Below are 18,078 nucleotides of genomic sequence, written 5' to 3'. Positions count from 1 at the left end.
GTAAACACAATTACTAATTTGTGTATTACACCTTGCTACAGTGCTTGATAAATCACAGATGCAATCAGAGAACATTCATTCTGAAGTCTTTTAATAGAAGTCAGTTCAGATCTTGTCATACTGCATTGCCTATTGTTTCAGAGTACGAGTAAACACAGAACCAAAAAGAATTGTATATTTATATAAAATATCTCAACATTGCAGCACAATTGGCAACTTAAAAAGAAAACGGCACATATTGCACCACGTTTGCCCCAGTGTTCATGAAAAAAAAAAAAGCACTTGTTAAAGGCTGCATAAGATGATCATTATTTCAGGACATTTTCTTAAATGTCTCTTACCTCAAGTTACATGTACCCAAGCATTAACCTAACTACATTGTTTTGACCAAACAGCCCTGTGCACAGCGACCAATATTTTTTTTATATATATAACAAGGTGCAGTGTTCTTGTGTAGTTAAGTACTATAAACTAAATGTAATTAAAGTGTGTATATGCTGCATAACAGAATTTAGAGTAACAATATATTAAAGAATACACCAAAATTGCAGTATCTCTATATAGGCAATGTAAACATCTTTCCAGTTGTCAAAATCTCAGATCTTAGTAACTGGGGTGCTTTAGATATTTTAAACATCTCGATACCGACTCCCACTACTACCCCAGAAAAATGAATGAGATGAAAGATGGTGCTTGTCTTTCAGTCAGGGCAAAGTATAAATGGTTTCAGAGATTCCTGTCAAAAAATGGTTGCGCACAGCTTTGATATTGCACTTTTTAAAGCTAAAATGGGAATAAATGTGAATGGATGAAGCAACTATTGCTAGTAGAATAGTGTCTTCAATTTTTCCAAATGAATACGTCACAAGATAAGACCAGTTGGTTTGCATATGGCACATATAACATATCATATGTGGTTATAATAGCCTTTCACAGTATAAATGTGATTTTCTTTTTTATATTTGTCACTAATCAGGAACAATTGAATGGTTCCACAAATTCCAGGATCCTGATGCCATCTTTCACAATAATATCCCCCTATAGGTTCACCACTCAAAGCAAACAAAATTGGATACATATCCAAACAAGTCTAAAGCATGACAGCCCCTTAAAAAAAGATTTGTTGCAGGAACTGAAATATTCACTACAAAATATAACCCGTTACAAAGCAAAATGACTCATGATGAAAAAGCTTTGGTCTTATGGCGTGCTGCTTGGATCTGCACATGAGAGTATGTTTGTTCCCATGTTATTTTGCCCTTGGGTGGGGTTTTCATTATTTTCTGTCACTGCCATCAAGGGAAAGAAGTCATGTGGCTCTCTGAGGTCAGTGACGTGGGTGTTTGGGGTAGTTTACGGTGAGCAGTACCATACAGTGCAGATAGAGGGAGGTCTCGGACTCTGAGGAAGGATACAGAATGTCACAGTATGCAACACAGAATAACTGTCATGCCAATAGTTCTTCCATATGTTTCTAAAATATAGGCTAATAGGAAATAATAACAATTCCTTAATTTCTAAAAACATACCCTTAAAGATAGTTCACCCAAAAAATGAAAATACTCTCATCATTTCCTTACCATCCCAGATATGTATGACTTTCTTATGTAGAACACAATCAAAGGGTTTTAGAAGAATATCTCAGCTCTGTAGGTCCATACATTGCAAGTAATTGGTGGACAAAACTTTGAATGTCCAAAAAAATCACATAAAGGCAGCATAAAAGTAAGTCCAGTGGTTAAATCCATGTCTTCAGGGATATAAGTGTGGGTGAGAAACAGATCAATATTTAAAGTCCTTTTTGCTGTAAATCTCCACTTCCACTTCCACATTCTTCTTCTTTTGTTTTTGGTGATTCGCATTCTTTGCGCATATCACCACCCACTGCGCAGGGAGGACAATTTATAGTAAAAAAGAACTTAAAGGTGCTGTAAGTGCTTTTTTTTTAATGGAGATTTATGCAAAAACATTCCTACTCCCTGAAAGATATTAATTAAATAAGTGTCATGAGATATCTCACCGGTCTCTGTGACAGCACTAGACTACACACAAAAAAAAATGTGTCCGAGGACAATGCCGCTTTCGACTTGTCAAACATTTTGCGTATTCTCATAGTAGTGTAGTTGTATCTAATTATTAGGCCATGTTGTTCATAACAGTTGTTTGTTGAGGGTGCTATCTTGCTGCTGTTTTAAACAATAGTTTCTGCACAATGTCAGTTTCAATAACGCTAACTTGTTATCTTTGGAGTGTGGAGTTTTGGAAAGAGGGGGTGTGGCTAATTCATCGGCTCAGTCTCGTGGAAGTAGAATGGCTAAAGTCGCTTACAGCAGCTTTAAATATTGATCTGTTTCTCACCCACACCTGTCATATCACTTCTGACGTGTATTTAACCACTGGAGTCTTGTGGGTTATTTTTATGCTGCCTTTATATGATTTTTAAACCTTCAAAGTTCTGGTCACCATTCACTTGCATTGTATGGACCTAAAGAGCTGAGATATTCTTCTAAAAATCTTCATTTGTATTCTGCAGAAGAAATAAAGTCATACACATCTGGGATGGCATGAGGTTGAGTAAATGATGAGAGAATTTTCATTTTTTATGTTTAACTATTCCTTTAAGCATTTAAAATATGGTATTGTTCATTTCCATTTAACCATTTAAAATAAAATTGTTCATTTCAGCATAATTCAGAACATATGAAAAGATAACTAGCTTAGCACTTAATGAATACTGTGCAGAAAAATAGTGTATACTGCCTAAAAGTTAAACAGTCTGCTACAATGTTGTCACATGATCCCATCACTTTGCATGTAAGTGGTGTCCAGTTATCATCTTGAAAGTGAAACAGTTTTGCTACATTTTAATTTCATTTTGTGTAAAAAATAACTTATAACTTTTGGCTGTTCAATCAAATAATAACTATAAATATTCTGATAAAATCACACAAATGTCACAGTTCTCATTACTTACGGTTCAGTCATCACACTGGAAAACGTGTGCATTGTGTTCTGCTGTATACTGCACATTTTGGCAAATACCCAGTATTTGGTCATTTGGGTATTAAATGCATAAAGAAAACTCCCACACTACGCACAACACTGCAGAAATAGTAAGGCTAGTATGCTATTTTGAACATAGCCTTGATCTCACGGCCTACGTACCTTTGAGATGTGTTGAGAACTGCAACCACTGTGTGAGCCATTCCCGGAACTGTCCCGGACTCAGACGGTCTGGATTCAACCCTCTCACATAACATGCCTGGAGGACATGTTGTATACATGAGACAACATCCCCCATAAAAGACAAAATAAAAGGATGCTACGAGATGGTAATTGGCAAAAGAAGGGTGCTATAGAAGTGACCTCTGACCTCTCTGAGCTCTACATCATTTAACTGGTGCAAGCCTAATCGAACAATGGCACGGTCAAGCTGCATGAGTTCTAAGGCGTGTCTATTCAAGCGTCGACTAATCAAGAAAGTTGGGAGGCGTGGCGTCAGGAAGAGCAATGGACAGAGTTGTCTCTGAAAACAAAAAATAATAAAGCAAAGACTGCACTTCAAACTTTAAAGATTTAAAATGAATAGGTCATCCAGAAATTCTGTCATTATTTACTCACCCTTATGTCGTTCCAAATGCGTACGCTGTTATTTTTTTTCCATGGAACAGAAACATTTCAATGGAACACAAAAGGAGAAATTTAGGGCACAGGTCGTTGTAAGTCATACAACAGTTTTTTAAAGGAACTACAGAGCCCCTTAGAGGACAGGAGGGGAATATTTTATCTGAAATAGTTTAGCAATAGTTTGCATTCCTTTGCAATAAATTGGTTTTACCATATTTTAACCTTGATATTAGTAGTAAACCCATAGTAATAATACAGGAAAATGAAAACTATGCTAATAAAATTCATTATTATGTGGTTATTATGGTTTTAAAAAACATAGCAACCACAAGAATTACCAGGGTAAACTATAGTAAAACATGCTTATAGTATACTGTATTAAAACCATGGTTTTCAACAAACTAAACACAAAATATTACTATATTACTATACAAAGATTATTATTGAACTTCATTCTACAATATTACTGTAGTAAAACCGTAGCTAAACTATGGTTTTTGTATAGTAAAACCATCATAACCACAAAATTATGATTTTTATTACTACCGTTTCACTATGAATATTATAGTTAAAATATGGTTACTGTGGTAAAACCATGGTAAATTTATTGTGAGGGCACAACTTATTTTAGAAAAAATAAATTCCCGCCCTGTCCTCTAAGGGGCTCTGTAAGGAACAGACCAATATGGAGTAATTTGGACTACTTTTTTATTTGGTCCTTTTTGGACTTCGACAGACATTGTCACTATGATCTGTCATTGTAATGGAAAAGAGGAGTGTATACATTCTGGAAAATTTCTCCTTTTGTGTTCCTCTGTAATTATAGCATACATAATAATAATAATAATAATAATAATAAAAAACAATTAAAATAATAATAATGTAAATAAACTTAACAAATAAAAACAATTTAATAATCATAAACGTAAACTCCATATGTGCTTGGAAAAACATAAGAATGAGTAAATAATTACAGAATGTTCCTTAAGGGTGAACTATTCCTAGAAATTATAGTTAGTAATTACGCAACTTGATGGCCATTTGTACAAGTGCAACATTAAAAAACTTCAAATGAGAACATTAAAATGTATACGACCTGTTTTAGATATACAGGAAATACCAACAAAACATACAGGACAAATGGGAGCTCACCATCTGATCTGCATACATTCTCCTGACACCTAAGGGAGGTCCAGAGAACAATGTTCTCACTGCATGGACATCAGACACCACAGGATGAACACCACCTCGAACCTGCAGACACACACATATACTCAAAGACTAACTCCATAGGTGAATAAAAAACTGGCTAAAACATTCTGGCTATTTCACACATACAGTACATAACATCATAAAACATGTTGTTGGTAAAGTTGAGTCCAGGCTACCTTACTACAGAGCTCCATAAGGCGGCTTTTAAGTCGGCTATCTTGGACAGAAGTTGCTGTCCTCTCCAGTCCTTTGACTATAGCCCAGTGGTGGTGTGCCCTCTGAGTATGATAGACTCCCTGAAACTCCACAAGCTGCTGTGGGGTCCAGAAGTGCCGAATCAGGAGTTGCCGAGGATAGAGGTACCTGGTGAAAGAGGGTGAAGTTTAAACAACAAAGAGGTAAAACACTTAATGATTGTGAAAAGGAACTAACTGTTTATTCAGCAGTGGAACACACTGAATACTCACATTAAGATAAAGACCAAATAGTTGGCAAAAGGAGGTATTGATATGATGACCAAGGGAATGGCTTTGATCATGTCCCTGCGGAACTGAAAGCCACAGACACTTAATATGTTCATAAAAGCAACCTAACATGTCTCATAAACTTATGCAACTCACCTGCCTGAGTTTCTCCATCTCACGATAAGGCAATGTTAGGTGGTCTATGTTATTGGTGAGCATTCGGGTCTTGATTCTTCTCACTTCTTGAGCATCTTGAAACAACAGCCGAAACCCTTCACACAAAAACATTGTGTCAAAATTACATCACATTTGCCTGAGACAACTGACTCTTTTGTTTGACCCTTAGAGTGTGCAAGCTGTTAATGGGGTAGTTCACACAGACATTACAAATCTGTCATCATGTTGTTCCAAACCTGTGTAACTTTCTTTCTTCCATGGAACACAAAAGGAGATGTTTGGCAGAATGACAGCCTCAGTCACTATTCACTTTCATTGTATGGCAAAAATATGCAATAAAAGTGAATGGTGACTGACACTAATATACAGCCTAACATCTCTTTTGTGTTCCACGGTAGAAAGAACATCATATGGTTTTGGAACAACATGAGGCTATGACAGATAATTCATTTTTAGACGAACTATTCTTTTGAAGCCATGGAATTTTAACATGATTTTAGCTTAAGTATGTAATTTTTCTGTTTTAAAATCACTGATATATACTGTAAAATTTACAAAATTAAAATGCTTTCTATATAGTAATCCATTGCCATTCATATGTTAATGTTCTCGCAAACTGTAAACACTGCGTTATGAAAATTGCTCTGTTGGTTTTGAGGGACCCACGAAGACCCGCCCCAGCAACGTTACTCAACCAATGGCGTGAGTTCGAGGGCGGGCTATATGACTGTTTGACCAATGGCTGACCGGGGGCGTACTCAAAAAGCTGTTTTTGGAAAAAATAAAAGCGTACATTTGCAATTACGTTTGGTGGCGCAGACATTACATACTCATTTTTAAGGTTAAAACATTTTCACTTCTCTCACCTCTCATAAAGGTGTGATAGAGAACATAAAAGCGAGGAAAGCGCCGCTGCAGGAATCGCTCATATTTCTCATTGACCCACTTGAATCTGGACACGATGCTTCGACCAATCCCGTGCCTTGCTTGTGAAGGCGAGTAGTGCCTAACAAACCACAAACTGACAGACAGATAGATAGATACATTTAATGTGTATGTGACAATTAAAATAATTATAAATAAATATGTCACAGTAGAGCAGTGCATGTAGTACAGTACTTCATATTAAGTCCGATGCAATTAAATAATATTTGATATGGTGAGAACAATAAATAATATAATTGTATGTGGATTCCAGCAAGATCAGTGATAAAACATAGACATCAGTCGCTTTTTCTAACGACATGTCATCTATAAGACTATGGTATACAGTCACCTCCTTTAACATGGTCGATTATTTTAGACTTTATATGTATAGTACCTTGATTGTCTGAACGCCAAACTAGGTGTGCTGAGACCTGCTTTGACCCCGACTGGTCGTATTCCATATAGTACGACCAATGAAGCCCCACGGCATACCCCTGTCCAGGACACCGCCATCTTGGACTGAGCGGTTGACCGTTCGGCGTGGGCGTGTCTTGAAATAAATGCATTGCGGGCTCTGCGCTGTGATTGGTTGCTGTAATAACCGTGTGTTTTGTATCTAATGCGCACTACACTGTCGTACCGCCAGATTACCGTAGAACTTATGTTGGAAGGAACGTAAATCAGTACTGGATATTGCACACACACGGCTATATGACACACACACACACACACACACACACACACAACTGGTTAGGTTACTATGATAGTATGCTATTCCAGTTTCAGTCTGCATTGAATGTAATCGATGAGCAGAAAAAGCGTTTACAAGGCAAAAAAGTAAAATGAGTACCTTATATCTTTATTACATATGATGATTTTTTTGCTGATAAAATGCCTACTTTGAATGTACTGCACGTCGCTTTGGATAAAAACGTCTGTCAAATGCATACATACAGAAATGTATGTTCATGTTGTTTTGTTTATTGCTTTTTTCATTTTCCTGGATGTGGAAATATAGTGTTTGTTATAGACAGTAAAAAAATAACGCTGATAACACAAGTGATGCCAAACCAGCTGGTGCTTTAAGTGCACCACGTGATAATAATTCCACAGGCAAACCAAAACCAATTGATTGATGAGCTCCATTGATTGCTGCACAAGAGGGAGCACGCGACTACAAAAGGGAAGTTGTAAGTATTGTTCTGTTGTCCCGTAGATCGCGTAAAATAAAGGCACGATCGAGCTGTAATGTTTTAAAATTGCAAACGTTTTTTGTTCGAACTTGTACGTCTTTAGGCTCTTGCATGTCTTTCTTTCTAGTTATCTGAACGTCTTGCACGGCACTGATCGTCACTACTGAGCAAACATTGGGAAAACTAGCATTTTAAAGTTTTTAATTTGGGCTTATTTTACTTGGGGAGACATTTTTATTTAAATAGGCGTCGTAGCACGCAAAACTACCTAACACCCCCCCTCCAAGACTCCTATAGGAGAAGCCATGTCTACTATTAGATTCGGGAGTAGTGTCGGGCTGTCTGGAGTCAACTCTGAAGATCCAGAGCACAGCTGGAAGGAAGAGTCCGGTAACGTGACTATTTTACTATTTGAAGATTTTAACTTTGGTTGATGGCACTGATGTATTGTCAAATTTGGACATGACTCCAATAAGTTTAATGTGTTTCTTTCCCCAGGAAATGAAGTCCTGGATGATGCCAGTGACCCCAACAGGCTTGTGCAGTGCCCATATGACAGAAATCACCAGATCAGGGCCTCTCGTTTCCCTTTTCATGTTCTCAAGTGCAGGAAGGTAGGAACTTTTCTCCATGTATTAGATTATCAGTCTTTAAATGAATGTTCTGTGTTCAATACAAGTCAAAGGATAAGTTCACCAAAAAAATGAAAATTCTGTCATTGTTTACTCACCCCTGTGTTATAACCCTGTTTAACTTTATCTCTTTTTAACAAAAAGGGAGAAATTGCAATTGGGGGAAGAGTTCTCTGTGATGTCATACAATGACCGTTTATGGTTCTAAAACAGATGAGGATGACAGAAATTTGTGGCCCAGTGGCCTTCATCCATAAACATAGCTTAAAAGGCATAATTCACAAAACTGAACATTTTCATCATTTTCAGTGAGGCACTTAGTCAAAATGAACTAGTTTTTGGAGGGTTAAAAATGGGGGGATGATATAAAGTTTATCATTTTATAAAAGCACTTATATTAATTCTTCTGTTAAAACTCGTATTTATCTGAGCTGTAAATTTGCTATAACTTGCACAGAAAAGGTTAATAAGCAATTTTAGTCACACTATTATCATGTTAACATGCACAGTTTGTTTTATCCTGTACTTTTGAAATAGTGGAGTATTTTAATGTTAACGGATTGGCCCCATTCACTTCCATTGTAAGTGCCTCACTGTAACACTCATATTTTATTTAAAGTGGAGGAAAGTCCTAAATATTTTTTTGTGGTACTTAACATTGTCACAAATGCTGTTGATTGAGCTTAAAGGTATAGTTTGCCCAAAAATGAAAATGCAGTTATTGTTTACTCACCCCTGTGTTATAAACCCATATTACCTTTTCATAAACACAAAAGGGAGAAAGAAGGGAAAAAAAAGTGTTCTCCGTGATGTCATAACAATGGCTGTTTATAGTGATCACCTCTTATAGCTTAAAGGACACACAAGTATAATTCAGAAGTCTAATAAATTATTCCATAAGACTCATGATTGTTATTCAATCATTCGATCGATAAGGTTTGTTGAGAAAAAACAAAATCTAAGTATTTGGTAAAAATATTCACTGACCATTGATGTCCTGTGCACGTGCAGACTCGTGAACGCGCACAAGCTTTACAACTCTTTGCACAAGAGCAACAGTAGTAACGCAGCACACGTGAGATTGGGCATTTAAGTGAAAACTCAATAGTGGTAAAATCTTTTCGTAGCAGGGAGAGCTGCCACAGAGACCTGCCACCGGTCTTTGCATCTCCCTCTGGTTCTGGACACGGCTTTTAAGCTGGAATGGGTGGGCCTAAAGTGAAAAAAAAAAAAAAGATCTAATAAATTGGGCTTTACACTCTGCCCCATTAATATTTTACTTATCCGCAGCCTCAGTTTGAATATTTGGGTTTAAGCTCATGTCGTTTTATTGTTATTCAGTCTCACCAGGATTCCGTGGCACTTTTTCTTTGTTTTACTGCCCAAAATGGCCATTTGCAATTTGCTGCGTTTTTTTGGGGGGTTGTTTTGCAGTGAAAACTAACATATCATTATATACCTCTGTAATGTTGTTAATTACATGTCAAATATTTAGTGCACAATTGAATATGCAATTGGCAAGAAAAAAAAACCTCAAAAGAATTACACTCAAAAATTGGTTACCATACATTTAGGTGAAACCTGTGGGCATTGGAAGACACTTAATTGTTTTTGTATTATAATTTTCTGCCTCCGATAATCCAAAAAGTTCAAAGTTTAAAATAGACGTGTACGAGTTATCTAAACTAAAAACCCAAATAAGGACTCATTTGGCCTGTTGCAATTATTACATTGATATTGAAATTTGATATATGGCCATATACAAATACAGTTTTAGCTGACATTTGAGTTTCTGTACAAATGTAATTTCCACATGTATTTTGAAAGTGTGTGTGTGTGTGTGTCCGTCCGCTTCTATTTCAGTAGAAAACATTTATGAACATTTATTTTCAACATGAGTGTTCGGCATATTGCTAGTCAGATTTGTAGCCTACTGTATTAAACACTTAAAATTCTAATCGCATTTTACTACACAACTAATGGGGATTTTAAGTGAATGTTAAGGTTTCTGTGTAAATGCATGTTGTGTCTCATTTGCAGCACGCAGGGTGAAGATTAAATGCTAGCTGTGTTGTAGCCTATGTGTGCTGTCTGCAGTCCCGCAAAAGTTTAGACTAGGATTTTAGTAGTGAATGCAAAACGTGGAGGAGACGAGGCGGAGACACATTGTTACTATGGAGATAATACAATGGCAGCTGTGCATTTGGATATGTTTCGACTGCTTCAGGCTTTTCAAGCGTTTGTTTTGCTGCTGTCAAACATTTGGTATTCCCTCAGATTTACGGAAATTATAAAGTTTCAATCTACCGCAAATAATGCAGATATTGGTTGAATTTGCAAGAATTCTTGCAATCACAAGATCGCAAATCCTGGTTATTTTACTTCTGTATGGCAGGGGATGAAATGTAACACGGAGTCTCCTAAACCACAAGTAACAAACATATGATCTATCTAACATGACCAACACTTGGCACAGATGACATGCAGTACATGACCAGTAGACCCATGTATTAGTAGAAATAACAATAGGACACCCATTATTGTAAATGTTCTGTATTTATTGATTGTATTTGTTTTTCTGTGAAACGAATAGTGAGCTAGACATATAGGAAAGTGGAACCCACATCTTGGTACTGTTTTGCAAGTTGCACATCTGCAAATTTTGCAGTGATTCAGGCTTTACATTGTGAGGTTGCAGCAAGTTCTCTTGCGAAAAGGCCAGCAGAATACATTTGGTTTGTAGATGCAAGAGAAGTGCATATATAAACTCAGCAAAAAAGAAACTTCCCTTTACACTGCATTTATTTTCAGCAAATTTTGAATATTAATGTAATTATTTATATGAACATAAAAAGATTGAATAACTAAGACATAAACTGAACAAATTTCACAGACTTGGAACTAACAGAAATGGAACAGGGGTCAAAATTAACAGTCAGTATCTGGTGTGGACACCAGCTGCATTAAGTGCATCTCCTCTTCATGGACTGCACCAGATTTGCCAGTTCTTGCTGTGAAATGTTACCCCACTCTTTCATCAACACACTTGCAAGTTCCCGGACATTTCTGAAGGGAATGGCCCTAGCCCTCACCCTTCAGTCCAACAGGTCCCAGACATGCTCAATGGAAATCGCTCTTCGCTGGCCATGGTAGGACACTGCATGGTAAGACACTGCATGATTTCCAGCAAGACAGGAATGTCAGAGATCGAGCAGTATGGCCTGGTGGCATTGTCTTGCTGGAGGATCATGTCAGCATGAGCCTGCAGGAAGGGTACCACATGAGGGAGGAGTATGTGTTCCCTGTAACACAGTGTTGAGATTGCCTGCAATGACGACAAGCTCAGTCTGGTGACGCTGTGACACACCGCCCCAGACCATGACTGACACTCCACCTCCAAATGTATCCGGCTCCAGAGTACAGGCCTCTGTGTAATGCTCATTCCTTCAATGATAAATGCAAGTCCGACCCTCATCCCTGGTGAGATAAAACCACAACTCGGTCCAGTGAAGGTGGGTTTATGCCCATAGGCGACATTGTTGCCGGTGATTCCTAGTAAGGACCTGCCTTACAACAGGCCTACAAACCCTTTGTCCAGCCTCTCTGTCTATTGCAGACAATCTGGAGCACTGATGGAAGGATTGTGCATTCATGGCATAACTCTGGCAGTTGTTGTTGGCAGCCTGTTCCTGTCCCGCAGGTGTGATATTCAGAACTAATCCTGTGCAGGTGTTGTTACACATGTTGTGCCATTGCAAGGATGATCATCTGTCCTTCCTGTTTCCCTGTAGCGCTGTCTTAGATGTCACGCAGTACAGACGTTGCAATTTATTGTCCCGGCCACATATGCATTCCTCATGCCTCCATGTAGCATGCCCAAGGCACTTTCATGCAGAGCTCTCTGACTGACCTGATCGTCTGTAAGCTGTTTGTGTCTTAATGACCGTTCTACAGGTGCATGTTCATGAATTGTTTATAATTAATTGAACAAGCATGGGCAAACAGTTTAAACCCTTTACAATAAAGATCTGTATTATTATTTGGATTTGTTCAAAATTATTTTTAAAATATATTGTCCTGAAACGGGACATTTCTTTTTTGTATTAATGCACCAGTGGAAACATACCGTTAGGCTGCATATCCTGTGCCGCAGAAGAAATCCGCTGTACTCTAGGAAACTGCTTGCTCCGTGACTATCAATCCCACAATGCACCTCGCGAGCATGCACTCAACTTGCATAGGAATTAATTGAAAATGCTTGCTCGCCTTCACTCAAAACGCACCAGTGGACACTTACAGTGACACATCTTTCTGTCTGGAATCACACACGTGTAATTTATATTGACTGCGTACTAAACTATTTATTTTTACTGTGTATTGAGAGCGTCACAGGTTAAGTTCAAAGCTGTATACTGCAAAAGCTGCAAAAAATATACCACTTTTTTTTTTTTTTTTTTGCCATTGATCTGGTAGAAACAACAGGAGTAGTATGAATATTGTGCCATTGAGAAGACGGCTGTAGACTATACAAACTTGCTGTACCATGCCCCAAAGCGTGAGCATTGTAGCATTGCAAGTGACAGTGAGCAGATTTCTTCTGCGCCAGTGGACACGTACCATTATGACTGACCGTGCAAGTGACAGACGGTGGCAGGTCGAGTGGGCGCTGCCTGTGGTGGTGGCAGGTCTCCAGGGCAGCTCTCCCTGTCACAAAAAGATATTATCCCCTCTCCGAAAACTTTTGTTCCGCTTCAAGAGGACCACCAGCGACATTAACAACAGAAAACGCATCATGGCTGCACACAAACCCTAGAACAGAAATTGCAAACATATTTGTAGTTGAAAAATAGATGCAATACAATGACCGGAGTCATCAATCAAACGGAGAGATGGGGCTAAAGGTAGCTACAATCACACAGTGTCCTACTCTGATGCCAAACAACATCTTTTCCATGCTATTTTTTTTTTATATATGTTTTTTTTGGCCCAAGCAGCTGCAATGGGACATTCCATCGATCGCTTGGTTTCTATATCTGATGTTGCACCCGGTAACCCCACGTGACTGCTTTTGGGTCCTGCATCAATATGGTATAACGTGCGAGTAAGGGCAGGCGGTGGAGTTTGCCCGCACCCTCCCCACCCATCCCCAAAATGTTGCCCCACAGGGAGTTTGTGCCATACGCAGACTGCGTAACTTGCGTATAAGGAGCAGCAGTAGTGATAGCTACCCTAAGCTTTCTCAATCGCCCTTTTTGGACTTAAATAAGGCTGGACATCGAAATGCATATTCTTCCACTACAAACTCATCAGACATGTTTGTAAGTTCTGTTTTCTGTTAATATCGCTGGTGGTCCTCGAAGAGTGTTTCGTCCATTTCGCCCATCTCACGTGTGCTGCGTTACTACTGTTGCTCTTGTGCAAACAGTTGTAAAGCTAGTGTGCAGACTCCGTGAACAGGATATCAACTGTCTGTGTGAATTTTTACTAAATACTTTAGAATTTGTTTTTTCTCAACAAACCTTATTGAATGTTTTGATAATCATGAGTCTCATGGAATAATTTATACTTTTGTGTCCTTTAAGCTTGAAGAGGTGATCACCATAAACTGCCATTGTATGACATCACAATTTCTCCCTTTGTGTTTAAGTCATATGGGTTTATAACAACACAGGGGTGAGTAAACAACGACTGAATTTACATTTTTGGGCAAACTATCCCTTTAAGCTCAATCGACCGCATTTTTGGCATAATGTTAATTACCACAAAACTTTTTTTTCTTTACTCTTCTTTAAATAACATAAATATCTGGTTACAGCGAGGCACTTACAATGGAAGTGAATGGCGCCAATCCGTTAACGTTAAAATACTCCACTTTTTCAAACGTATAGCCATAAAACAAACAATATGCATGTTAACATAATAGATATTGCTTACTAACCTTTTCTGTGTAAGTTATAGCAAATTTTACAACTTCACTTTTAATGCAAGTGCTTTTATATATTTCCCTTTTAACCCTCCAAAAATTAGTTCTCTTCACTTCGATTGGAAGTGCCTCACTGTAGATGAGAGAATTTCCAGTTTTGTGATTTATGGCTTTTAAGTCATGTTTATGGATGAAGGCCCCTGGGCCACATTTATCTGTCACCCGCATCTGTTTTAGAACCACCCCAAACTGGCCAATGAAATGAAGACTTGCCCCTTCAATGCCAGGCACTTGATTCCAAAACATGAGTTTTCACATCACGTAGCAAACTGTGAGGACAAGAGGTCCCTGACTGCTGAAGATGGTTAGTGTTGCTGGCGATCAGCTTTTCAATATTCAATGTACATGTTATGCTTTGTACAGCAAACTCAAAATGCTAGTCTGAATGAAGTCCAATGATCTTGGTTCAAAATGATAGTTGTATTATTTAACTGCCCTTAAGTCGTCTCTGATGACTCTGAGGAACACAAAGATATTTTGAAGGATATTATGTTTATTTCTCTGTACAGTACAATTGAGTTCAAAACTTTTCAAGCTTATATCGCTTCAAAAGGTATGTATTCTTTTTGGACCCTTTTTATGGAGACCCCCATTGTATGAAGAAATAAACATCATGTTTGTTTCCTTGAAAATATTATTGCTTGTGTTCCACAGAAGAAAGTCATGTGTTTTGATGCTGTGTCAGAAATGTCACACAGAAATGATCAATTTAATTTAGTGTTTGCATGTGTTGAGTTGGAGTAATGAATTGTATTAATTGATAGAATGTCAATGTATGCAGCTAATCAGTTTTGCTTTTATTGAACATTGTCGGTGCAGTCACGCTTAATCACTGAAATGCATGGCCTCTAATGGCCTACTGCTTGCTTGCTTCAGGAAATATAGAGGTGCTTAAGAAGTTCCAGGTGCCTGTTAATACCTGGACAGACCCTTCACCCAATGAGGACTGGGAAACAGGTCTGTGATCTGATGAATTTACTTTCTTATTGTCTTACAGTAGAGCTCCATGACTTTCTTTATAAGCTCATGTGTGGTTCATAACTGGTCGACTGATCCAGACTGAAGTTAATTGTCACTAAGGAAAATCTAAAAATGGTTCATTCAGACTTTTAAATTTTTATAAATGTTCTCCCTGGGGATATTCCTGAACTCCCATACAGTGGGTTTGTTATTTCAAAAGACCTCCTGTGCCCAGTATATAAATATTTAAACACACAAACTGTACTGCTGTCATTCAGCCTCAAAACGAACTGTTGATCTTCTCTTAAGCATATCTTAAGTACCCTTGATGAAGTCTTGATGAAATAGTTTGATCTTTTTAATCTCTCAGACCCCACTTTTTTTGGCTGTTAATGGGCCCCCAGTATCCTCATCCCTGCCCAGTTTTGAAGAGAATTTTACCTGCCAATGTGGCAAGTTATTAAAAAAAGATACTATTTCTAGCCATATAACTACTTTCACCATGTAAGCTTCATATCTGGACCTTTGCTGGGAAGGAAATGTAGACTCCAGACCTCCTTGGAGCTTTGAGTACCCCAGGTTTATAATCTTATCTGTGGTTTGTAAATTCGGTTTGTTTGGTTTAATTGATTAAATCCCTTATTTCTGGATGTTCTCCTCTTTTGGCAATGTGATTGCAGAGGCTGATGATGATGCTGCCATCTTTGTTTGGGGTGAAACCAACAATCAGCTTGCCCAAAACAAGTGAGTCACTGCAGTCTTTCCAGAGTACCACATAGACCTCAGAAGTCATTGAGTTGCTGGTTAATATGGCATTTTGAAAATTACAGAGGGATGTTTTCAGGGTAGTGTGGGTGGAAACGGCTAATATAGCAATGTTAATGTGTAAACTGAATATATTAAAAAGTGGGCAACAATGGCAAGTGTTTAAGTTGAAGTGTGTAATTCCTGCGTCACTAGTGCCAATGGACAGAATTACAAAATAAACCTTGTTTTTAAATGGCTTTCCAAATGAAAGCACTAACGCCTCAGGAGTGGGAACTGAATCGTGACTTTTCTTGAACTTGGGCTAATTTTTCTGTTAGGCCAGAGCCATCTACCACTATCAGTTTATCGGATGGATTGCGGGCACCTCGAACTCTTCCATGGAAACTCTAAGCACTCTTAACAAGGTATTTGTTAGCATGTTGAGCGGTGTCCTCAGTCATGCCAGGAGTTTGAAAGTCTAACTTTAGATGGCAGCAAGATGCCTTGCACATGTCTTGTCTCACCAAAAATGTTTTTTTTTTTTTTTTAACTTCTCTTTTTGCAAAGGATGCATCACCACTGGACAAACACCACAGGACAATCTCTTACTTTTTATTTTTAAATATTATAACCGGTTTAAAATGTACCCTTCTAGCCATGTGACCCTAGCCTAACCTGTTTAAAATGTACCCCTCTAGCCCTGTGACCCCCCCCCCCCCTTGCCTAAAGTTTGTTTTAAATTTTTCAGTGCCTTAACCTTTTGAATGTATTACTATTTTGCTTGTCTTTTCTTAAGCTTCTTTAAATGCGTAACCTGTAAACAGATCTGTTCCATGTGCAGAGGGGCTCCTTATTAAATACAGGAATTATTTACTTCATCTGTATTAAGAACCATCAGTATTATGCTTTCTGGACTGCTTGCTTAAACTATTGCAATTTGTGGAAAAAATGACATTTAATCCTACCCTGTACTGATTCAATAAAGTATTCTTCGCATGACCGTTTAGTCTGTAGCGTTTGTCTCTAACATGCAGTGTATTTCCAAATACTTCCATGTTGAGGCGGTACATTCTTTCCCATCTGTTACTTTGATAATTCAAGACATGTCATATCTTCTCAATCAAACAAGGAATCTTTAAAATGTACATTTGTTTAAAGATTAAGTGTATTTTTAGTTTTTTACATTGACATTTCATGAAAAGCACAGCCTATTCTTATAATTCAAAATCCCATTCAGTACTGTAGTTTGTTACTATAATTGTACACTTTTTTTTTTTTTTTTTTTGTTTTTAATATGCTGATTTAATCTCGTGTGACTCCTGTGCCATTTTTAAAATTTGAGCTATTTATCGTTAAACGTCATACTGCTAACAATGTACACCTCTGTATTTCTGCACATTTATAATGAATAATTTTATTTGAACAGGGTTGAGTGATTGGATGATGCCAGCCATTACTTTAAATCAGAATGAATTATGCTGATACATGAATAACTAGCACTTCTGGAAACTAACACTTTAATAAAATCTGACTTTCTATTGCTTTTGTTTTTATGATTGCACAACTTGGTCTGGCTGACCACATGTTGCCATACATTTTTGTAGGGAAACTATTTGCTCGAATAATTTTTTTTTTTTTTTTTTTGCACGTTTATTAGATGCTACTAGTTGCAAATATAGAAATCTATTTATTTTTTTTCTCTTACATAAACCCATATGATGAGATTGTGATGTCCTTACATGCAATGCGCCTGGAGCATTTTAATTGCTTTTAATTGGTTTTTCTTTTTTCCTCCCCGTGACAGCGGCTGTCTTATGCCACATAGACCATGGGACAATGTAACCCATGTCCATATGAATGGTGCGTGATTTTGTATGGCAGGACCACAGTTCTGCCTCATCTCCAGTGCCTCATTTAACCCGCACCGACAGCTGGCCACACCAACTCTCCTCTACAAGCTGCACTGACAACAGACATTTGCACAGATGACAGCGGCTCTGTGTGTGCGCTGGTGTTTATGTAGGCAGGGCTGATTGCTCGCCCCTTCTGGCATCTCTGAATGTGTGCCTGTTCAACGCAGCTGTATATAGTTTTTCCTTGAGTGTCTTGTTGCTCGGAGTAGTTTAAAATCTCTGGTTCATTTTAAACTTCAAACA

At 37.9% G+C, this 18,078-nt stretch overlaps 2 protein-coding genes across 3 annotated transcripts; one reads left to right on the top strand and one right to left on the bottom strand.

The window, feature by feature from the left end:
* Positions 1–69: 69 nt before the first annotated feature.
* Positions 70–6,956, bottom strand: letmd1 (LETM1 domain containing 1). The gene is made up of 9 exons (XM_052090711.1): positions 6,802–6,956; positions 6,347–6,501; positions 5,460–5,575; positions 5,307–5,389; positions 5,016–5,202; positions 4,780–4,881; positions 3,374–3,526; positions 3,166–3,262; positions 70–1,401 (listed from the first exon to the last, which is right to left on the bottom strand). Exons 1-9 carry the CDS (start codon positions 6,918–6,920, stop codon positions 1,328–1,330), a joined length of 1,086 nt encoding a protein of 361 aa, XP_051946671.1. The 5' UTR covers positions 6,921–6,956; the 3' UTR covers positions 70–1,327.
* Positions 6,957–7,529: 573 nt separating this feature from the next.
* zgc:56699 (uncharacterized protein LOC405758 homolog) lies at positions 7,530–17,862 on the top strand. 2 transcript variants are annotated; one of them, XM_052090713.1, is made up of 8 exons: positions 7,530–7,597; positions 7,888–7,990; positions 8,099–8,214; positions 14,393–14,519; positions 15,092–15,172; positions 15,856–15,919; positions 16,261–16,347; positions 17,727–17,862. In XM_052090713.1, exons 2-7 carry the CDS (start codon positions 7,906–7,908, stop codon positions 16,331–16,333), a joined length of 546 nt encoding a protein of 181 aa, XP_051946673.1. In that variant the 5' UTR covers positions 7,530–7,597; positions 7,888–7,905; the 3' UTR covers positions 16,334–16,347; positions 17,727–17,862. The 2 variants fall into 2 exon arrangements, with proteins under 2 accessions (XP_051946673.1, XP_051946672.1); XM_052090712.1 differs by lacking the exon at positions 17,727–17,862 and adding an exon at positions 16,490–16,883.
* The last annotated feature ends 216 nt before the right edge of the window (positions 17,863–18,078 follow it).

Source organism: Xyrauchen texanus, chromosome 25 (assembly GCF_025860055.1).
Source record: "Xyrauchen texanus isolate HMW12.3.18 chromosome 25, RBS_HiC_50CHRs, whole genome shotgun sequence".
Lineage (NCBI taxonomy): Eukaryota > Metazoa > Chordata > Actinopteri > Cypriniformes > Catostomidae > Xyrauchen > Xyrauchen texanus.
Note: the sequence above shows the minus strand (reverse complement) of the source record. Positions and strands in the feature narration are given on the sequence as shown.

What these genes read in the sequence shown, in the direction of transcription:
- letmd1 (XM_052090711.1), bottom strand. Translation starts at nt 6,920, where the DNA reads ATGGCGGTGTCCTGGACAGGGGTATGCCGTGGGGCTTCATTGGTCGTA. An exon ending in TTATGGAGCTCTGTAGTAAG is followed by an intron (nt 4,882 to 5,015) that starts GTAGCCTGGACT and finishes GTGTGTCTGCAG; the next exon opens with GTTCGAGGTGGTGTTCATCC. An exon ending in GTTCTCAACACATCTCAAAG is followed by an intron (nt 1,402 to 3,165) that starts GTACGTAGGCCG and finishes ATCCTTCCTCAG; the next exon opens with AGTCCGAGACCTCCCTCTAT.
- zgc:56699 (XM_052090713.1), top strand. Translation starts at nt 7,906, where the DNA reads ATGTCTACTATTAGATTCGGGAGTAGTGTCGGGCTGTCTGGAGTCAAC. An exon ending in CAGCTGGAAGGAAGAGTCCG is followed by an intron (nt 7,991 to 8,098) that starts GTAACGTGACTA and finishes TTCTTTCCCCAG; the next exon opens with GAAATGAAGTCCTGGATGAT. An exon ending in ATGTTCTCAAGTGCAGGAAG is followed by an intron (nt 8,215 to 14,392) that starts GTAGGAACTTTT and finishes CATCTGTTTTAG; the next exon opens with AACCACCCCAAACTGGCCAA.